Source organism: Oncorhynchus keta, chromosome 1 (assembly GCF_023373465.1).
Source record: "Oncorhynchus keta strain PuntledgeMale-10-30-2019 chromosome 1, Oket_V2, whole genome shotgun sequence".
NCBI classification, from domain to species: domain Eukaryota; kingdom Metazoa; phylum Chordata; class Actinopteri; order Salmoniformes; family Salmonidae; genus Oncorhynchus; species Oncorhynchus keta.
The window spans coordinates 36,823,596-36,842,471 of NC_068421.1; the positions used below are offsets into that span (position 1 = coordinate 36,823,596).

The 18,876-nt window shown below is 44.1% G+C and overlaps 1 protein-coding gene across 4 annotated transcripts in view; it reads right to left on the minus strand.

The window, feature by feature from the left end:
* Nucleotides 1–6,773: 6,773 nt before the first annotated feature.
* Nucleotides 6,774–18,876, minus strand: part of LOC118384022 (tyrosine-protein kinase BAZ1B-like) — a 28,287-nt gene continuing 16,184 nt past the window's right edge. The window contains exons 14-22 of one of the 4 annotated variants that reach the window (XM_035770386.2): nucleotides 17,538–17,718; nucleotides 17,114–17,299; nucleotides 16,210–16,357; nucleotides 14,377–14,523; nucleotides 13,637–13,784; nucleotides 13,230–13,348; nucleotides 10,445–10,578; nucleotides 9,756–9,862; nucleotides 6,774–9,450 (exon numbers count right to left, since the gene is read on the minus strand). In XM_035770386.2, coding sequence (XP_035626279.1) covers nucleotides 8,853–9,450; nucleotides 9,756–9,862; nucleotides 10,445–10,578; nucleotides 13,230–13,348; nucleotides 13,637–13,784; nucleotides 14,377–14,523; nucleotides 16,210–16,357; nucleotides 17,114–17,299; nucleotides 17,538–17,718 — 1,768 coding nt within the window. In that variant the 3' untranslated portion in view covers nucleotides 6,774–8,852. Of the gene's footprint in view, nucleotides 9,451–9,755; nucleotides 9,863–10,444; nucleotides 10,579–13,229; nucleotides 13,349–13,636; nucleotides 13,785–13,825; nucleotides 14,049–14,376; nucleotides 14,524–16,209; nucleotides 16,358–17,113; nucleotides 17,300–17,537; nucleotides 17,719–18,876 lie in introns of those variants that run through there. The other 3 variants (XM_035770389.2, XM_035770394.2, XM_035770402.2) reach the window with 3 other exon arrangements.

Consider the following 18,876-nt stretch of genomic DNA (forward strand, 5'->3'; position numbering starts at 1 on the left):
GTTGACCCGGCAGGCCAGATGTTTGCCTTAGTGAGGATAAATATCGAAGTGCCAGCTTTCTCTGTAAGGCAATCTGCTCGCTGTGTCGTTTGTCGGATTAACGAGGGTAAGGCAAACATGGGGATTATGTTCCTGTGGCATTTCCCGCTCTCTCTCTAACCGCTCTGTGTAAACACCCCGGGCCTCAGCCTCCCCTCACTTCAACTTTCAAGTTTTATTAGTTGTATGTACGGCGACGTACATGGTATATAACGTCCAATGAAATGCTTACGTGCAGGTTCCTTCTCGACAATGCAACAACAATAATAAATAATAAAAGATAGGAATACGAATGAAGTAAATGACTCAGTAGAATGAAATACATATTTTATCATCAGTATAATAAAGACGGACCAATTTAAAATCCAATATTAACACGTGTTTTGGGGAAGGGGGGTTGGGGGGCAATGTGTTTCAATTGTGCAGTATTTAGCAATAATAATATGAGTCTGGTAGCAGCAGTTGTGATGTGTGTGTGTGTGTGTGTGTGTGTGTGTGTGTGTGTGTGTGTGTGTGTGTGTGTGTGTGTGTATGAGTGAGTGCATGTGTGCTAAGTTGCGGAGGATCAGAGCAGGTGGTCAGTCCAGTTCAAGTGTTCAGCAGTCTGATGGCTTGTAGATAGAAACTGTCTCTGAGCCTTTTGTTATCAGACATCATGGTCTGATACCGTCTGCCCGACGGTAAGGGAGTGAACAGCTCATGGCTGGGGTGTGAGGGGTCCTCAATGATGCTGCGGGCCTCCCTCAGGCAGCATTTCGAGTAGATGTCCTGGATAGGTGACAGCACGGTTCCAGTGATGTACTGGGCTGTCTTCACCACCCGCTGGAGGGACTTGGGGTCGTGGATGGAGCATTTCCCGTACCAGGCCGCGATGCAACTGGTCAGGACGCTCTCGATGGTACAACAGTAGTATTTGGAGGACGGGGGGGTGGCATGCTGAATTTCATCAGCCGCCTTAGAAAGTAGAGACACTGTTGTGCGCCCTTGACAAGAGTGGTGGAGTTGTTGGTCCATGCCAAGTCCTCGGTGATGTGGACGCAGAGGAACTTAAAACTGCTGACTCTCTCTACTGCAGTCTGGTTGATGTGGATTAGGGCATGTTCCCTCTGCTTCCTGAAGTCAACAATCAACTCCTTTGTTTTCGTGATGTTGACAGAGAGGTTGTTGTCCTGTCCTGGCACCACAATGCCAGTTCAATTACCTCCTCCCTATAGGCTGACTCGTTGTTGTTGGTTATCAGGCCTACAACCGTAGTGTCGCCAACAAACTTGATGATGGAGTTGGAGTTTTGAAAAGCCACTCAGTCGTGGGTGAACAACAGAGGGCTGAGGACACACCCCTGGGGGGCCCCTGTGTTAAGAGTAAATCATGAGGATCACTTCCACCTTTGCTGCAGCATTTTGTGGCTGCAGAGTTCCCGGCTCCCCCGTGGCCGTTTGTTTAAGTAGCAGAGCCCCTGGAAGAGTGTTGGTTGTCACACATTGAGTGTTAGATAGTGCTGTCGGTTACACAGTGTGTGTGTGTGAGCAGGACAGCAGTTCATGAGAGTACAGGGGGTACTGCTAATCCCTCCTTCCCTTCTGTCTCCCCCCTCTGTTGTGTTCCCCAGGAACTATTTTGTGACACTTCAAACTGAAAACACTTGTGGAATTCCTCTCACAGGCTTCACTGAGGGCTTTGTCTCAGAGTGCCCTCTTTCTCAGGGTATCACTCTGAAATGTCTCTCACTCACACACACACACACACACACACACACACACACACACACACACACACACACACACACACACTTGACCTAACAAGAGAAATGCAGCCCTATCCCTGACACCCTGCAGCTGGACAACAATACCGGTCATGTTCCCTGTTGGTGCTGAAGGGCCTGGCATGGTGTAATAGAGCTAGAGGTCAACTGGTGTTGATGAGCACCTGGCCCAGTGTGGCTCTGGCCTGCAGTCTGGAGCCACTAATAGGTACTTTCTGGACACATCCGCCCAGCGCTGTGTCAGCCTTAATGAGGCTCTTCTCTGGCCTGTAAACAAGAACAGATGCAGAGCAGACCAACTACACAGGAAGTGTATTATTACCAGAACAAGGAAAGTCATGACGAAGAGAAAATTAAGACTGAGGTATTGAACTTAGCTGCAGCTAGACCTGAAAAAAACCATCACTAGCCGTCAAAATCATCACCGGCCAACCACCTCACTGTTTTCAACGCGTATATCGGCTGGCAGTTGATTTCAGTTCTACATCGAGCTGGCATGTACTGGTCAACACGTCACAATGGAGAACCATGTTCGTCTTAACATAAAGAACAACTTTCATGCAATAACTGTTTTTTCATTAGGTTTGGGGTGATTGAGCATTCCTTAATTTGCGGTACAAAAAAGGTCTAGTGTGTGTGTGACACTGTGGCCTATTGGCAGCCAGCTGGTTCCTCTTAGGGCTGAGCAGTCTAATGTACAGTGATCAGCCTAATTCATACTCCCCTGGCCGGAGACCAGGCTTAATTGATGATAGGAAAAATTGGAGCCAATCTTTCTGAACTGCCTATAGAACTGTCTTAATAGCCCCGTTTATACCTGGTTCTAACTTGCGTCCTTTGTCCTGATCTTTCCACATTGTGATTGTGCCCACAATTTTAGACAGGTGTAGACAATCAAAAGACACATTGTGATCTGATTGTAATCATGTCCACCTCCGGAGGTAGACAGACACACATTGTGTCTGGATATGTTACAAGTGTAGACCGATCTGGACAGAGAAACCAGTAACATTATTCCGAACTCTAAAATAATTGACAGGTGGCACCATTGACTAATTACATCAATATGTGTCTTACAATAAACATTATTCTGAAAAAATAGCTGTTAAATCATTTACACAAAGGAAGGGACCAGGGAATCTGGTCACAATGCAGACAGTGGACAGATAACAGAAACATTTTAATACCATGTGTGGACACATTTCTGGAAATGTGGGTACAATTAGAATGTAGACTAGATGTGGACCAACGACCCATTCTAGCACCAGGTATAAACGGGGTTACTGAATTCTCTGGTTTTCTTTGCCCATGAAACACAGACGGGGAAATTGGCAGGGGGAAGGGGCAGTGTGTTGGGCTAAAGCAATGTGTCCCAAAACTCCTCAAGCACCTCTAGCTGTTCCACTTTGATCTACTCCAGTACCACCAACATATCTGATTCAAATCAAATGTATTTATATAGCCCTTCTTACATCAGCTGATATCTCAAAGTGCTATACAGAAACCCAGCCTAAAACCCCAAACAGCAAACAATGCAGGTGTAGAAGCATTCAGCTGTTCAACTAACCATCCAGGATTAGTTGAATCACAGACAAAATAGGTGAAATGGCTGGGGGTACTTAACTCTAGATTAACTTAACTCAGGAACTAAATCAGCAGACGAGTAAGATGAAGGCTATGTTGAAGACTAGATGTGCTTCTCATGACATGCATACTGTCATATGAGTGGAACACAGGGAACAAAAATTGTAGAACAGGAACCCTTTGACAAGTGACGATACAAGTCTAAAAACTGTATTGAAATGACTGTCATTTGTTTTCCCACGTTAGACAGGCTTTCAATAGCAACCTGAACTGCTATTCTAATCCCGCCAATACAACAGCTGCAACATGTAACATGGCTAAAATGATCAAAGTGCCAGGATGTAACATGTAAAACCAGTAAACACCACAGCACCCCCGGGGTCAGGAGTGGATCACTTGAGCACTCCCCTCAACCTCTCAAATAGAAAGCCAAATGGATTCAGCCAGTATGCAGTCCAAGTCTGTCTGATCCGATGTAGGCTGTTTATTATCTGTCTCTTTATTCCTAGTTATATGTACATATCTACCTCAACTACCTCGTACCCCTGCACATCGACCCGGGTACTGGTACCCTGTGTATATAGCCAAGTTATTGTTACTCATTGTGTATTAATACTTGTGTTATGTGTTTTACTTATCTATTATTTCTCTATTGTCTTTCTCTCTGCATTGTTGGGAAGGTTCCCGTAAGTAAGCATTTCCCTGTTAGTCTACACCTGTTGTTTACGAAGCATACGAATAAAATGGTCTATTTCCGGATCCAGTCACAGCAGTGCATAAATCAGTGATGTAAATGCTGGGTGAGTTTGAACTCATCTGGGATGAGGGAAGGAAGGAGGGAGGATTTCAGAGAGCAGACTCCCATCGGGGTGATCTCCCTGACTTTCCCCAGGAGGAATCTCAAACTCATAACTTGTCTATTTCTGCATGCTGGAGTTTTTTTTTTTTAACAGCATTTTTTTTTATCATCAAAGGAGAGGAGGACGCACTCCTGTCGAGAAATCTGGGGTAAAGGAGTTTGGAGTAGAGGGCTGTTTCGTGAATAATGCATTAGTAATAATCTGAGCTCACATTGAAATGGGGAAGGGGATTTAATTGGGTGCATTGATGTTGCTGATACAGAGGTCTTGGGAGTTGGTTCTGTCAGTCGTTTTCAGGTCATTTTTTCCCCTCTGTGTGGTTCTGTGGCTCAGTCTGCTAGTCAGGCTGTCAGGATTGTTCTTGTCTGTTGACTTTGTTCCACAGAAAACGTTTCATCACCAGACCTTATATGAAGATCGGTACCCACACCACAGCCACATGTCATACAGACACAAACATACTCACACAATCCCCTTGTTGATCCACCTATGAAATATGTTTGTTTGCTGCTGTGAAATGCCCTCTGCACTGAACAAGACCTTGGACAGAAGTTGTGGGTCAATATTTGCTGGGTCAAAGGGGACTCTGCACATGGCGTGTGTTTGCTTGACGGTGGTGATATTTGCCTCGTTAAACCTGGGTACTGTTCATTAGGCACCAAACGGAAGAAAACAGATTGAAAAGGGAAAAGACTACCTGTTATTTACTAATAAGAAACACTAGGGTTCACTTTCCGTTGCAAAAAGTTTCCCCCCCGTTGCGTGCCCGAATGAACATGACAAGCTGTGTAAAACTTTAGATTCCCTGATGTCTGTAGCTTGAAGCCCTGCTAGTGCATTTCCATACTTTAGAGGTAGTTTGCGTTACCTTTTGCCCCAATGACCTAATGGTGTAGTCACACTTTCAGATGAAGAACATTGTTCCGACTGTACTTTATGAAAGGGGTCAAGTTGACATCGTGAAGATAACACTGACATCCATTTTCAGTTTAATAGTTTAACCCTGTGTAGTGAAACCCCAACCTACACAGTATCCCTACAGGGCAAACGCCTGGTCATTCGAATGTTATGCCGAGTCTGGCTACAGCTAAATGTTTTCTACAGGTAGGGCCTGGAGTGACCTAACACAGAGAAAACACTATTCTAGTTATATAGCCTATAATATTAGAGCCTAAAAAAATGTTCCCTGCCCAGGTCACATCATGGCCATCCTACCTAAAGGTAACAGAGCTGTAAGCAAAAGGGTTTGTTTACTCCATCCTCTCATTGCTGGAAGATGTCTGTAGAAGACACTGTGTTTAGAAATGAGCATGCTGTCTGAACATACACTTCTTTTCAAAGTGTAATCTTGGCTAATTTACAAAAAAAAATAGTGCCTTCAGGTATAGTACATTCCATCTGAGTTTGGTCAGTTTGGCTCTGAGGAATCACAGGACTTGTCGTCATACCAAGATGTTCAGAAGAGGTGGAGAGGAGACGCACACCCACGCCAGTGAGCAGACTCAAGTGTACACCGATTGGTCTGGCCTGACCTGATAGTCTCTCCAGAGACCGGTTGCCCTAGGTCTGGGGTTTCCCGAGATTAGAGTGAATATGGCTGAAGGTATTCCATGGCTGAAAAGCAGTGCACTGGTTGAGGACAGAGGAACGCTCTAACCTTTGTAAGGGAGTTTCAGATCCACTGACACATCCCAAAGGATTTAGGGAGGTTGGACAACCCGTCCTGAATATAAACAGAAGCCATGATGAGCCATACCAGATACAGAATACTTGAAGCATATCAACAGTGGTCTTCCCAACCACTGGGACAGAGGTTAAATCATGTGTACTGGCTGTACACTCAATTTGGATATAGTATCAATGATGAGTATAAAACAACCTTTTATGTCTAGATAATTCCCTGTATGGTTAACCATTCTTGAGTCTCCAACTAGAAACTGAGGAGCTGTCACTTCCTTAACTACTACACAGCAGCCCCTACCTGCCGCAGGCCCTCCCTCCCTCCACACAGCAGTGGAAAGTCTGGAGTCTGTGTGCCTCACAAGTGACTAGGGATAATTACCTGGTGCCTCCGGAGAGGTCCAAGAACAACACAAGTGTCTGTAATTAAAATAACGGCATGTTCTCCGTGTGAGAGAGTACAGGCCCAATGAGATGGGACCAGAGAGACCGACAGCAGACAGACTACTGAAGCCCCCACGACAGTGTTCCAGCCGTCACGGCAAGGCAATGAAACCCGAGACAGAGTTTCACTTGACTCCACAAAAGCTTCCTTAATAGGACAGCTTTTCAGGCAAAGTTGTCCCCCCTCAGATGACTGGGAGCAGCTTTAATTCCACAAGGCATCTTCAAACTAATTTCTCCACTAAGCATACATGTACTGGGTTGTAACCATCTTTCACAATGCACAGGACCTTTACCAACATTTACATTTCAGTCATTAAGCAGACAACTTAGAATCAGTGCATTCAACCGAGGAAGGTAAACCAACCACAAAGAATAAAGACGACAGATATGACAGTAGAAAGCGATACCATTGTATGATGTTTTATTAAAAAGTAAAGAAAACATAAGTCAGCCTGCGGTCCCATGGCTTACTCCTCCCCACTGGCAATTCTCTATCAGGTTTACCATTGGCAGTGATGGGCTGGGGGAATACTATTAACCTCAAAACAAAGGGGAGATCTAAACTTCATACCCATATCCAAAAAAAAAAAAAAAAAAAAAAAAAAAAAGGGGGGGGGGGGATTCTTTACATGTGAGCCCCACACCTGTCCAACCAATCCCGACCCCAGTTGCGACGATAAATATTTTTTTAAAGTGTAAAATACTTTTTTAGTTCCTCCGGAAAGAAAGAAAGTATTTACAACAGGAATTTTACTGAGGAGGGCTGTCACTTTTGCAATTCTTTAGATCTGCTCTTCCATCTAAATATTCAATGTAATTGAACAGCCAAAAATTACATTTCAACCATTTCAGACACAGAATTCGAGTAGTACAAAAAAAAAAAAGGCTTTTTAAAACTGCCCAAATGATAAGTACCAAATTAAAAATGAGATCATAGGCTTGACGATTCAATAACAGTAGTGTTAGAAAAGCACTAACATACTGCATAGAACTGCACATACAGGACAGGTCATAGTCAAGACATCTGCATTGTATGACTACCTAACCGGTGTTCTGTAAATAGATACCCCAACACCCCATCTGAGAATTACTCCCAAGGACCATAGTGCTCTCCAAGGTTCGATTATGGTACAGGGTACACACACACTAGCGAGGGAGAAGGTTTTTTTAACACCTACTCCACAGTAGAATGTGCATGAGGTTGTTGAAGGAAAGGATATGAACAAGACAAGAGGTTCTCAAGGGACCATGACTTGCACTATGCTGGTTAAAAGTGCAGGAGTATAGCACCACCTGGTGCTAATGAATGGAAACATACACAATAAGGAGTTTGAAGCAATGGTAATAACCTGAAGGATTTGAACCGAACAATCCGGCTCATGGTCCACGAACCCTCCTCCACACACAGATCGCCAACATCGGACTAGAACCTAACCAGACCTTGTATTGATGACACGGCATAAAGATGACCGCTGACAAATCTTTGAGGAAGGAAGTGGTTATCGCTCGCAAGTATTTCATATACTTCCTTTGAATCAATTCGGCCAAAATGTGCAACAAAACAAATCATGAAAATCCCATTTTCAAGTCAACAAAACACATTTCCATGCATTTAGACCATGGCTATGCTTGGATTTGTGGTTTAAAATAATAAATGCCTATAATGACAGTAGAGCCCTACCACAAAAGGCAGCCCTAATTTTACAGGGAGAGAACTACAGGGCGGAGTTTAAGGGGAATTATCTACTGAATTTGAGGACATTCTGGAGGTGAAAGGTCGGGCAAAGCGGTAGACCAGGAATGAGACACTGCAACAAAACAGAGTCCTCTGGAGAAAGAGGGGGTTAAAATGTACCGTTGTTTTTACAATAGATCTTTTCATTGTCAACACAGGAAATTGAATTGCATACGTAAAAACCTGGATTATCTGTATGGTTCAAATGTTTAGGCAGAATGATGGCTAGGCCGTTGGTGGAAGGAAGAATTCAGACATACACACCAAGGGATTTGGTGCCTTCGCACGGCTGGGTTGCCCAAAGGCCAGTGTTTAGTCACGTTAAAAAGCAAAACCAGAGAATGAGGACTGTACATCGACATTAATTAGTTATTTCCTGGACAACGGTTAACAGCCCATCCCTCACAGCGCAAGCCACACAGAAGCTAAATTACAACTTTAAACCTGGGAGGATGACCAAAATGTAAGGTGTGGGGGGGATAAATTAAAATTCTCAAAGAGCTCTGACAAAACCTCTCGTCTTAGATGTAAATGTCTGTTTGAAAAAAGTCACCAAATATTAAATCGCATTACAAATATAAATCAGTTTCTTTTTTTACTCAAAAATATTAACATAAAACCAAAAACACAAAAAACTCCATCTGAGAAGTTGAGTCCCATTTCCTCAGAATTGGGAGGGGTGTTCTGTTTTCATTTTAGGGGCAGAAATTTGAAAAGACAAACACAAGAAGCACCCTGGACTTCATTATGAACGTTTTTGCAGCTTGGAATGTCGGTGGCTGGCCCCGTTCTCCTCGTCACTATCCCCACCGTCGCCCCCCCGCTGCCTAGTTCTCCGGTTGCCGCCCTCCCCGCCATCACTCTCTTGCTCTCGGTAGTCTCTCCGGCTGGATGTGGTCGCCGCCCGCTTGCTCTTCCTGCTGCCCTCTTCCTCGCTCTCCTCCTCTTCCTTTCTCCTCTGCTCCACCACTACTTTCCTGGGCCGACCCACCTTGCCTTTCCCATTCTGCATCTTCCGAACCTTGGGCGTCTCCTCTTCCTCCTCGTCCTGAGGGGTCCGACTGACCCTCTTCCTCTGGCGCCGGCGCAGGTAGCCGAGGCCGGGTAGCAGCTTGTGGAGCAGCTGGGTGAAGCTCTGCTCAGTCTTGGCCATGCAGGAGAGCACCGAGCTGCCCGTCTGGTTGTACTCCTCGGCGTTGGAGAACACCAGCTTGACGTCCTCCAGGAAGTCCTGGGCGTGGCGGTACTGGCCCTCGCTGAACTTGGCCTGCATGGTCTGGAAGTCCATGGGGCTGGAGATGATGTCAAAGTAGTCCTCCGCCTCCTCTACTGACACCGGCTCTCTGGAGCGAGGAGAGAAGACAGGGAGGTTAGGGGTCAGGTCTACCGTCTCAGATCTATACATCTTGATACTATTTCCATGGAATTCACATGGACACTTACACTGAACCTGCATCTAATCAACGGTCTGATATTTATATATATATAGTTAGTGTCAATGTATATTGTTACATTGAGATAGGAGTACAAGTCCAAAGTTAGTTGTGCCAGTCAAGCCATAGCTTAAACACTTTCAGGGGACACTTCCCAGCTTCACAAATGTTTAACTGCATGCCAGTCTAACAGACTAGTAGTGCATCAGTCTCACCTGAACGGCCAGCTGTAGCGGAATTTGACCAGTTTCTGCAGGATCTCCTCGCTCCTTTCCAGCTCCAGGGCCTGCCGACGCACACCTGCCTTTGAGCTCTGATGCACCTGCAGCAAACCAAACACACCATATTAGTATTGGCAAGGGGTCAAGTTATCTGCATAGAAGCTGGCTTACTAAAGTCCATTTTTTTTGGCACTTTTTTTCTTTACTCTTTTTTCCTTCCCAATTTCATGGAATCCAATTGGTATATACAGACTTGTCCCATCGCGGCAACTCCCATACAGAGAGGAGAAGGTTGAGAGCCATGCGTCCTCCGAAACACGACCCTGCCAAGCCGCACCGCTTCTTGACACACTGCTCGCTTAAACCCGGAAGCCAGCTGCACCAATGTGTCCGAGGAAACACCGTACAACTGGCGACCGAAGTCAGCGTGCATGCGGCGGGCCCACCACAAGGAGTCGCTAGAGAACGATGGGACAAGGACATCCCGGCCGGCCAAACCTTCTCCTAACCCGGACGATGCTGGGCCAATTGTGCACAGCCGCATGGGCTCCCGGTCACGGGCCGGCTGCGACACAGCCTGGAATCGAACCCGGGTCTGTATTAACGCCTTAGACCGCTGCGCCACCCGGGAGGTCAGACCAAAGTCTTTCTAACCATGAGCCATAGGGTGTGTGTGTTCTCACCAGCTCGTCGATGTCTGCAGGACTGCTAGGGGCGGCCCTCTGTTTGCTGGGTTTACTGGGGGGAGAGTGCTTCTTAGACGCCTTACTGGGCGCCTTCAATGCTTTAGAGTTCTTTGTCTTCTTCCTTGATCTCACTGGGAAGCAGTTAAATATACACCGACACCATCAGAAAAACTTTTCAATCAGCCATTTGCTGTACCTGTATGAACTGTAAGAATAGGGGTGAAGCTATAATGACAAGTAAAATGCTAAAACATCCAGATTAAAAAGATATATTTTAATAGACATCCTAAAAATATCTCTGGTCGACTAGGCTCATCAACAAGCCCAACTTCTCAGAGGGAGGGAGCTATGTGAAGTCAAGAGACCTCAAAATGCACTGGGCTGAATTCTCCCTCACAGTTTGGTTTTCAATGTTATGTTGCCAGATCTGCAGAGGGAAAAAAAATGACCTGCTACGTTAGCACTATAACCACCAGTCTTCCAAACCCAATTGTGTGTGGTTACCTTACGTGCAGGCCTAAACTCACAGAGGATCACTCTGCCACATACCGTCAGCCAAGCCGGGGGTGAAAAGCCCACCAGATCAAAAAGGGACGACGACACTCAGACAATGAAGAGGGGAGAGAATGAGCTCAGAATACTGCACCACATTCCTGTCATTCCCATCTTTCTCTGCAGCCGTAAAATGTTTGGGTTGTTCAGTTCTCTCTGGTCAGGACAGGAGAAAGTCTGGGCCCTAGTATCCATGTAAAACCCCTGCTACACTACAGGCCCTTTAAGTCTAAACTAACTTGTCCACTAAGGAACATTCCTTGTGTTCTTGGTAAGCGACTCCGGTGAAGATTTGGCCTTCTGTTTTAGGTTAATTAATCTCCCAGTGTCTGGTGGAAAGCAGACTGACCCAGGTTTACCTCTAGGATTTTGCCTGTGATTTATTATCCTGAAAAACTCATCCTTAGCAATTACAAGCATACCCATAACATGATGCAGCTACCAATATGCGAAAAATATGGAGTGGTACTCAGTAACGTGTTGTATTGGATTTGCCCCAAACATAACACTTTGTATTCAGGACAAAAAGTGAATTGCTTTGCCATTTAAAAAAAAGTATTACTGCCTTTTTACCAGCAGGAAGCTTGTTTTGGAATATTTGTATTCTGTACAGGTGTCCTTTTCACTCTGTCAATTAGGTTAGTATTATTGAGTAAATACAATGTTGATACATCCTCAGTTTCTCCTATCACAGCCACTAAACAAACTAACTGTTTTAACGTCACCATTGGCCTCATGGTGAAATCCCCGAGGGGCTTCCTTCCTCTACGGCAACAGAGTTAGGAAGGACACCTGTATCTTTGTGGTAACTGGGTGTATTAATACACCATCCAAAGTGTAATTAATAACTTCACCATCCTCAAAGGGATATTCAATGTCTACCTTTTTGTTTTTACCTACCTTCCAATAGGTGCCCTTCTTTGAAAGGCCTTGGAAACTCTTCCTGGCCTTGGTGGTTGAAATTCACTGCTTGACATGACAGATAATTGTGTGTGTGGAGCACAGAGATGCGTTCATAAGATAAATCCTGTTAACACTACTGTTGAACACAGTGAGTCCATGCAACTTAATTGATTTAACTTTTTTTTTAATTTTACTCCTGGATGTATTTAGGCTTTCCATAACAAAGGGCTGAACACGTGACTCAAGGCATTGTCTAAAAACATGATTCCACTGGCATTATAGGGTATTGTGTGTAGGCCAGTGACAAATCTAAATGTAATCCATTTTAAATTCAGACTGTAACCACAAAATGGAAGAAGAGGTGGGAATACTTTCTGAAGGCACTGTACATAAGGTCCCTTGGTCAAGAACTGAATTTCAAGCACAGATTCAACTCATGAAAACTGGCAGTGATTGGTAAATGGTTAACAATAACAAACCAGACTTTAAAAGAGCTCTTTAAGCATGGTCAAGTTAATAATTATGCACTGGATTATGTATTAAGCCACCCAGACACAAAGATAGTCGTCCTTCTGAGCTGCAGGACAGGAAGAAAACTGCTCAGGGATGTCTCCATGAGGCAGCAGGTGATTTTAAAACAGTGGTGGCTGAGATGGGAGAAAACTGAGGATGGATCAACAACATTGTAGTGATTACATTTCTAATATATTGTCATTTTATTATTATTATAAGTTAGAATTTTATTACAATGTATACATTGTTGCTTTGGCAATATTGACACCATTTTCATGCCAATAAAGCAGCTTGAATTTGACTCCGAAATAATGACCTAAATGACAGAGTGATAAGAATACAAATGTACATAATACAAAAATTCCAAAACATGCATCCTTTATCATCACACCAAAGGAATAAACTGTTTGGCCTAAATGAAAAGCCTCATGGTTGGGGCAAATCCAACACATCACTAAGTAACTGCCTCATTATTAAGCACGGTGGTGGTTGCATCATGGTATGCTTGATCTCTGAAAAGACGGGAGTTTTTCAGGATAAAAATGAAATGAGATGAGCTAAGACCAGGCAAATCCTAGAGGAAAACCTTCAGTCTGCTTTCCACCAGACAGTGGGAGAGAAACTCACCTTTCAGCAGGACAATAACCTGCAACACAAGGTCAAATCTACACTGGAGTTGCTTACCAAGAACACAGTGAATGTTCCTTAGTGGCAAAGTTAAAGTTTACTTAAATCTACTTCAAAATCTATTGGCAAGACTCAGTACTGTTACATTGGGTAAGTAAGGGTCCCTACTGGGCTCAATAATACTCACAGCTGTGGCCCACGGCCTTGTAATCATTATCCTCCTTATCCTCTTCATCAGAGTCCTCAGATTCAGACTCCTCTTTGTCCTCAGAATCCTCCTCTTCCTCAGTGTCCTCATTGTAGTTTCTGGAACAACAAGTAGCCATCAGCATTCTGTTAAAGAGCGTTCATCCAAAAGGCTTTTCTTTACGCGCCGTAAGTTTGGAAGAACATTTGAAACTAGGGGATGATTTGGGGGCTCATCAGTGGAGTCAAAATAATAAAACACTACAGTATTTTCCTAATGGCTTCTACAGTACCACCTTTTGATTGAAACAGCTTAATTGTCAAGTTTGACGAAGAACCAGAAAGTTTAGACACAGCTAAGTCTTTAATCCTTCAGTGAGGTGTTGTGTGTTATCGTGTGAAACCTACCTTCCGCGGGAGCAGCGTCTTTGCACGGCGGGCTGGCAGGCGGGACACAGCCACTCCCCCTGGGGGATGCGGTAGAGGGCGGGGCGCAGACAGAACAGGTGGAAGGCCTTGTTGCACTCGTCACACAGGATGAGCTTGTCATCCTCACCTGAAGGAAGGATGGAGAGAGGAGAGAAAAATCATCATCGCAGACTTAGTAAATAGTTTAGGCCTAAACTATCATTAACTCTATACATACATTTTTAATTGTCTGAAGTCACTAAGACCAGCAAAAGTTATATTAAATAAGGAGAAGCCTCTCTGTATGGAGTGTGCGTGCAAAACCTACAACTGAGCAAACGCGCTGCATGCCTCACAGCCCAGGACCCACACCTACAAGGAGTAGTGGATGATACGGGATTGAGCCAAGAAGCTGCCATCACATATCAAAGTTAATTTGGCTAGGGCTCAACTTAGTGAGACAGTTGGTCAAACCCCCAGGGATAAAGGCACACCCATTATTTCTACCAAAACAAGGATTCATCATAATCATTTATAACCTATATAAATGTCTCTCATTCCCAAATATTTGTAGTTCAAGATAAGGTTACAAGCCATGTCTAACCTGAAATCACTGGGTGGGTTTCCAATACACCATCTCTGCTAATGTAAGATCAGCAACATGGATAGGAGAAAGCAGTGTGTTGTCACACCAATACTTATACAGGGCCTTATACTGTAGTATCATACTGCTAGTTCACCTGTAGTGTGGCTTTGTGGCAGAATGTGGTACACCTGCACCTGTCTGACACTACTCTGTCCCTGCTCTGGGCTCATCCACCTGCCCTGCTTGGGACTGGGGCTAACCATGTCCCGCAGCATGAGGACAGGAGGCCTCAGCCCTGTCCCTGGAGAGAGTACAGGCTGTTATTGGAAGAGAGAATGGGTTCCAATAACACAACTGGTTAAATCAGGTAATACATTTACTACAGCAAAGATCAACACATACAGTTGAAGTCAGATGTTTACATACACCGTAGCCAAATACATTTAAACTTTATTTTATAATTTTTTATTACAATTCCTGACATTTAATACTAGTAAAAATGTCCTGTCTTAGGTCAGTTAGGATCATCACTTTATTTTAATAATGGGAAATGTCAGAATAGTAAGAGAATGATTTATTTCAGCTTTTATTTCTTTCATCACATACCCACTGAGTTTGAAGGTAGGCCTTGAAATACATCCACAGGTACACATCCAATTGACTCAAATTATGTCAATTAGCCTATCAGAAGCTTCTAAAGCCATGACATAATTTTCTGGAATTTTCCAAGCTGTTTAAAAAAATACAGTCAACTTAGTGTATGTAAACTTCTGACCCACTGGAACTGTGATAGTGAATTATAAGTGAAATAATCTGTCTGTAAACAATTGTTGGAAAAATTACTTGTGTCATGCAAAGTAGATGTCCTAACTGACTTGCCAAAACTGTAGTTTTTATTTTTATGAAGATCGAAAGCCATGCTTCCTCCGAAACATAACCCAACCAAGCCACACTGCTTCTTAACACAGCACGCATCCAACCCGGAAGCCAGCCACACCAATGTGTCGGAGGAAACACTGTGCGCCTGGCGACCTTGGTTAGCGCGCCCGGCACAGGAGTCGCTGGTGCGCGATGAGACAAGGATATCCCTACCGGCCAAACCCTCCCTAACCCGGACGACGCAAGGCCAATTGTGTGTCGCCCTACGGACCTCCCGGTCACGGCCGGCTGCAACAGAGCCTGGGCGCGAACCCAGAGTCTCTGGTGGCACAGCTAGCGCTGCGATGCAGTGCCCTAGACCACTGCCCAACCCGGGAGGCCCCAAACTGTAGTTTGTTAACAAGTAATTTGTGGAGTGGTTGAAAAACAAGTTTTAATGACCCCAACCTAAGTGTATGTAAACTTCTGACTTCAACTGTAGCTGATAACGTCACATAGCAACTCCACTTCAGTCATTCAAAGACTCTATACATTAGTCAATCATGTCTTTCTGCCTGTTTGAGAGGTTTGACTCGAAGGCCATGAAAAGATTTGCTCATTTTTACTGCAAAGATTCCTTTAGTGCAGGGGCCAGCAAACCCCTAAAATGTTTGTTTATAAATGTTTTACTCAAACCACCTCGTGGGCCAGATTGACACTCCGGCTTGAGTGTGGGGTCTCCCTTGGGTGCATATTGTGGTTTTTGCCCAAGCACTACACAGCTGATTCAAATAACCAACTCATCAGCGTGCTTTGATTATTTGAATCAGCTGTGTAGTGCTAAGGCAAAAAACTTGCACCCGGGGGGCAGGACCGAGTTTGGGAAATGATGGTATAGCTGACTCAATACTGAGAAAGGTTTTCTTGATGAGACCTTGGGGCACGATGTGCAACCAACAACACCCCCCGTATTTTTTGAGTTTTTATTTACCTCTGATCGACTTGTGTTAAAATTAGATCCACTTTTAGGACACTATCTGTAATGGTTTCTTACTAATTGGCATTTCCTTTCCATTGACACCAGTTTCGGACTCCCTCATACAGCTCCAGGACATTGAGGATCACCCACCTTTCCTGCGGCACACCTTGCAGCGTGCGTTCTCTGCCGACATGTCCCACTTGATGCAGGCGTCCAGCATGCCCAGCAGCACGTGCATCCGGGAAAAGGTCTGGGCCTCGCGGATCGCTGTCTTCCATTTCTCTACTGCCGTCGCCACCTGCACGGCAGACAAATTACTACTTTTTTTAATAACTTTTTTTTTTATTGTATAGATTTTTACAGAAGTGTGTTTAAAGTGCACTTTAAAACATTTATTTGATTTGAAAAGACAGTCCTCCTTAAGCTCAAATACAGGTCGGGGTAGAAGCCCTTTAAAACCAGATCAAGGATCAGATTACCCTAGCTTCAATCCTATCCTTAACCATTAGCAGGATGAAGAAACAGACTCAGGACCAGTCGTCAGTAATAACCCTTTCATATACAGACACAAATCCCACTATTGTTAACCATGCCATCTTCTTCATACCACATTGTGTTAGTATCTGAACGAGATAGAGGGTAAAAAAAACAAGGTACATTACAATCCACCTCGAGACCTAGTCATGACACTGTAACCAAAAAACTGGTAATGAGTCTGCGAGAAAAGATCTGTTTTATGCAGGTAAATTCAATAACACTACTGTTTAACACCTTCCTAGTTTGAATTGCAAACAGGCTCCATGGTTTAATCATCCCTCTTCCAATTGCCGGTTACGCACTGACATGTATAAAAGGGGTTATTCAAAAAAATATAGATTTTTATTTATTTAACTGGAGAGCGTGAGTTAAGAACAAATTCTTATATACAATGATGGCCTACACTGCCCGAGCTACTTGCACGAAAGTGATAAAAAAGGGGCTGTTTGAAAAGGGGTTGTCTTGTTTTAAATTACAGGTAACATACCATGTTCTGTCTAAAATAGGTATTACTCACCCTTGCCTCCTCCGCCAGCTTCTTCTCCTCATCCACCTCCTCAGTTTTCCTGCTCTCCTCCCCTTCCTGCTTTTTCTTCTTCTGCTGCTTGGGGGCCATGAAGCCCTGCAGGAACTTCTTGATGACGCAGGCCTGGAGGGTGATGACGCACTCCCCAAAGTCCTTTAGGTTCTCCAGGTCACGCACCTGAACACACAGAGACAGACAGGAGTCAGAGGGGAATGGTCAAGTTCAGAGGTCATACTCTTCTGGATGTGCAAGGCCCAAAGACAAATACAGGTAAATGGGCATTGACAAAAATCTCGAAAAGTTTGTAGATACAGAATAATATGTATGGCCATTAGTTTTTCCTGCCCAGATCAGTGTGATCAGGATAAACTCCTGATTCCAAACATGTCAATTGAGTGTGTGAATAAATAGTTACCTTTCTCTCAAACTCATCCATGCTGTCGTCCATGTAACCCAGGCCGCCTTTCTGGAGGCGCGAGGCCACCTCGATGACGTCGCTGCGCAGGTACTTAAGAAGCTCCTGGTGGCCGTCGCAGCTCCTCAGCCCCGGGTTCCCCTTGCGGGCCAGGTTGATAGAATGGAGGATGTCCTGGTACCTGTCAGCGTACAACACCCAGTCAGTCAGTCACACACATAAACCTGATCCATGTGATCTAACCAGGAAAAAACACTGGGCCATTTGCATAAATAGGACTAGATAAAGTGTGGCGTCGCTCACAAAGCAGTCATTGGGTGAGTGAATGAATTGGTGGAGGGTCAAATAAAATTTTATTTGTCACATGCACATGGTTAGCAGAGTGTAGTGAAATGCTTGTGCTTCTAGTTCCTACCACACAGTAGTATCTAACTACCTTCTACACACAAGTGTAAAGGAATGAATAAGAATATGTACATAAAATGTATGAGCAATGGCCGAACGGCATAGGCAAGATGCAGTATATGGTATAGAGTACAGTATATACATATGAGTAATGTAGGGTATGTAATAGACGTCGACCGATTAATCGGAATGGCAGATTAATTAGGGCAGATTTCAAGTTTTCATAACAATCGGAAATCGTTACATTTTTTAACACCTTTATTGAACTAGGCAAGTCCGTTAAGAACACATTCTTATTTTCAATGATGGCCTAGGAACGGTGGGTTAATTGCCTTGTTCAGGGGCAGAACGATAGATTTCTTTACCATGTCAGCTCGGGGATTCAATCTTGCAACCTTACAGTTAACTAGTCCAACGATCTAACCACCTGCCTTACATTGCACTCCACGAGGAGCCTGCCTGTTACACAAATGTAGTAAGAAGCCAAGGTAAGTGGCTAGCTGGCATTAAACTTATCTTATAAAAAACAATCAATCACAATCACTAGTTAACTACACATGGTTGATGATATTACTAGTTTATCTAGCGTGTCCTGCGTTGCATATAATCGATGCGGTGCGAATTCACAAAAAAGGACCGTAGTTGATCCAACGTGTACCTAACCATAAATATCAATGCCTTTCTTCAAATCAATACACAAGTATATATTTTTAAACCTGCATATTTTAGTTAATATTGCCTGCTAATATGAATTTCTTTTAACTAGGTAAATTGTGTCACTTCTCTTGCAACAGAGTCAGGGTATATGCAGCAGTTTGGGATGCCTGGCTCATTGAATTGTGTGAAGACTATTTCTTCCTAACAAAGACAGCCAACTTCACCAAACGGGGTATGATTTAACAAAAGCGCATTTGCGAAAAAAGCGCAATCGTTG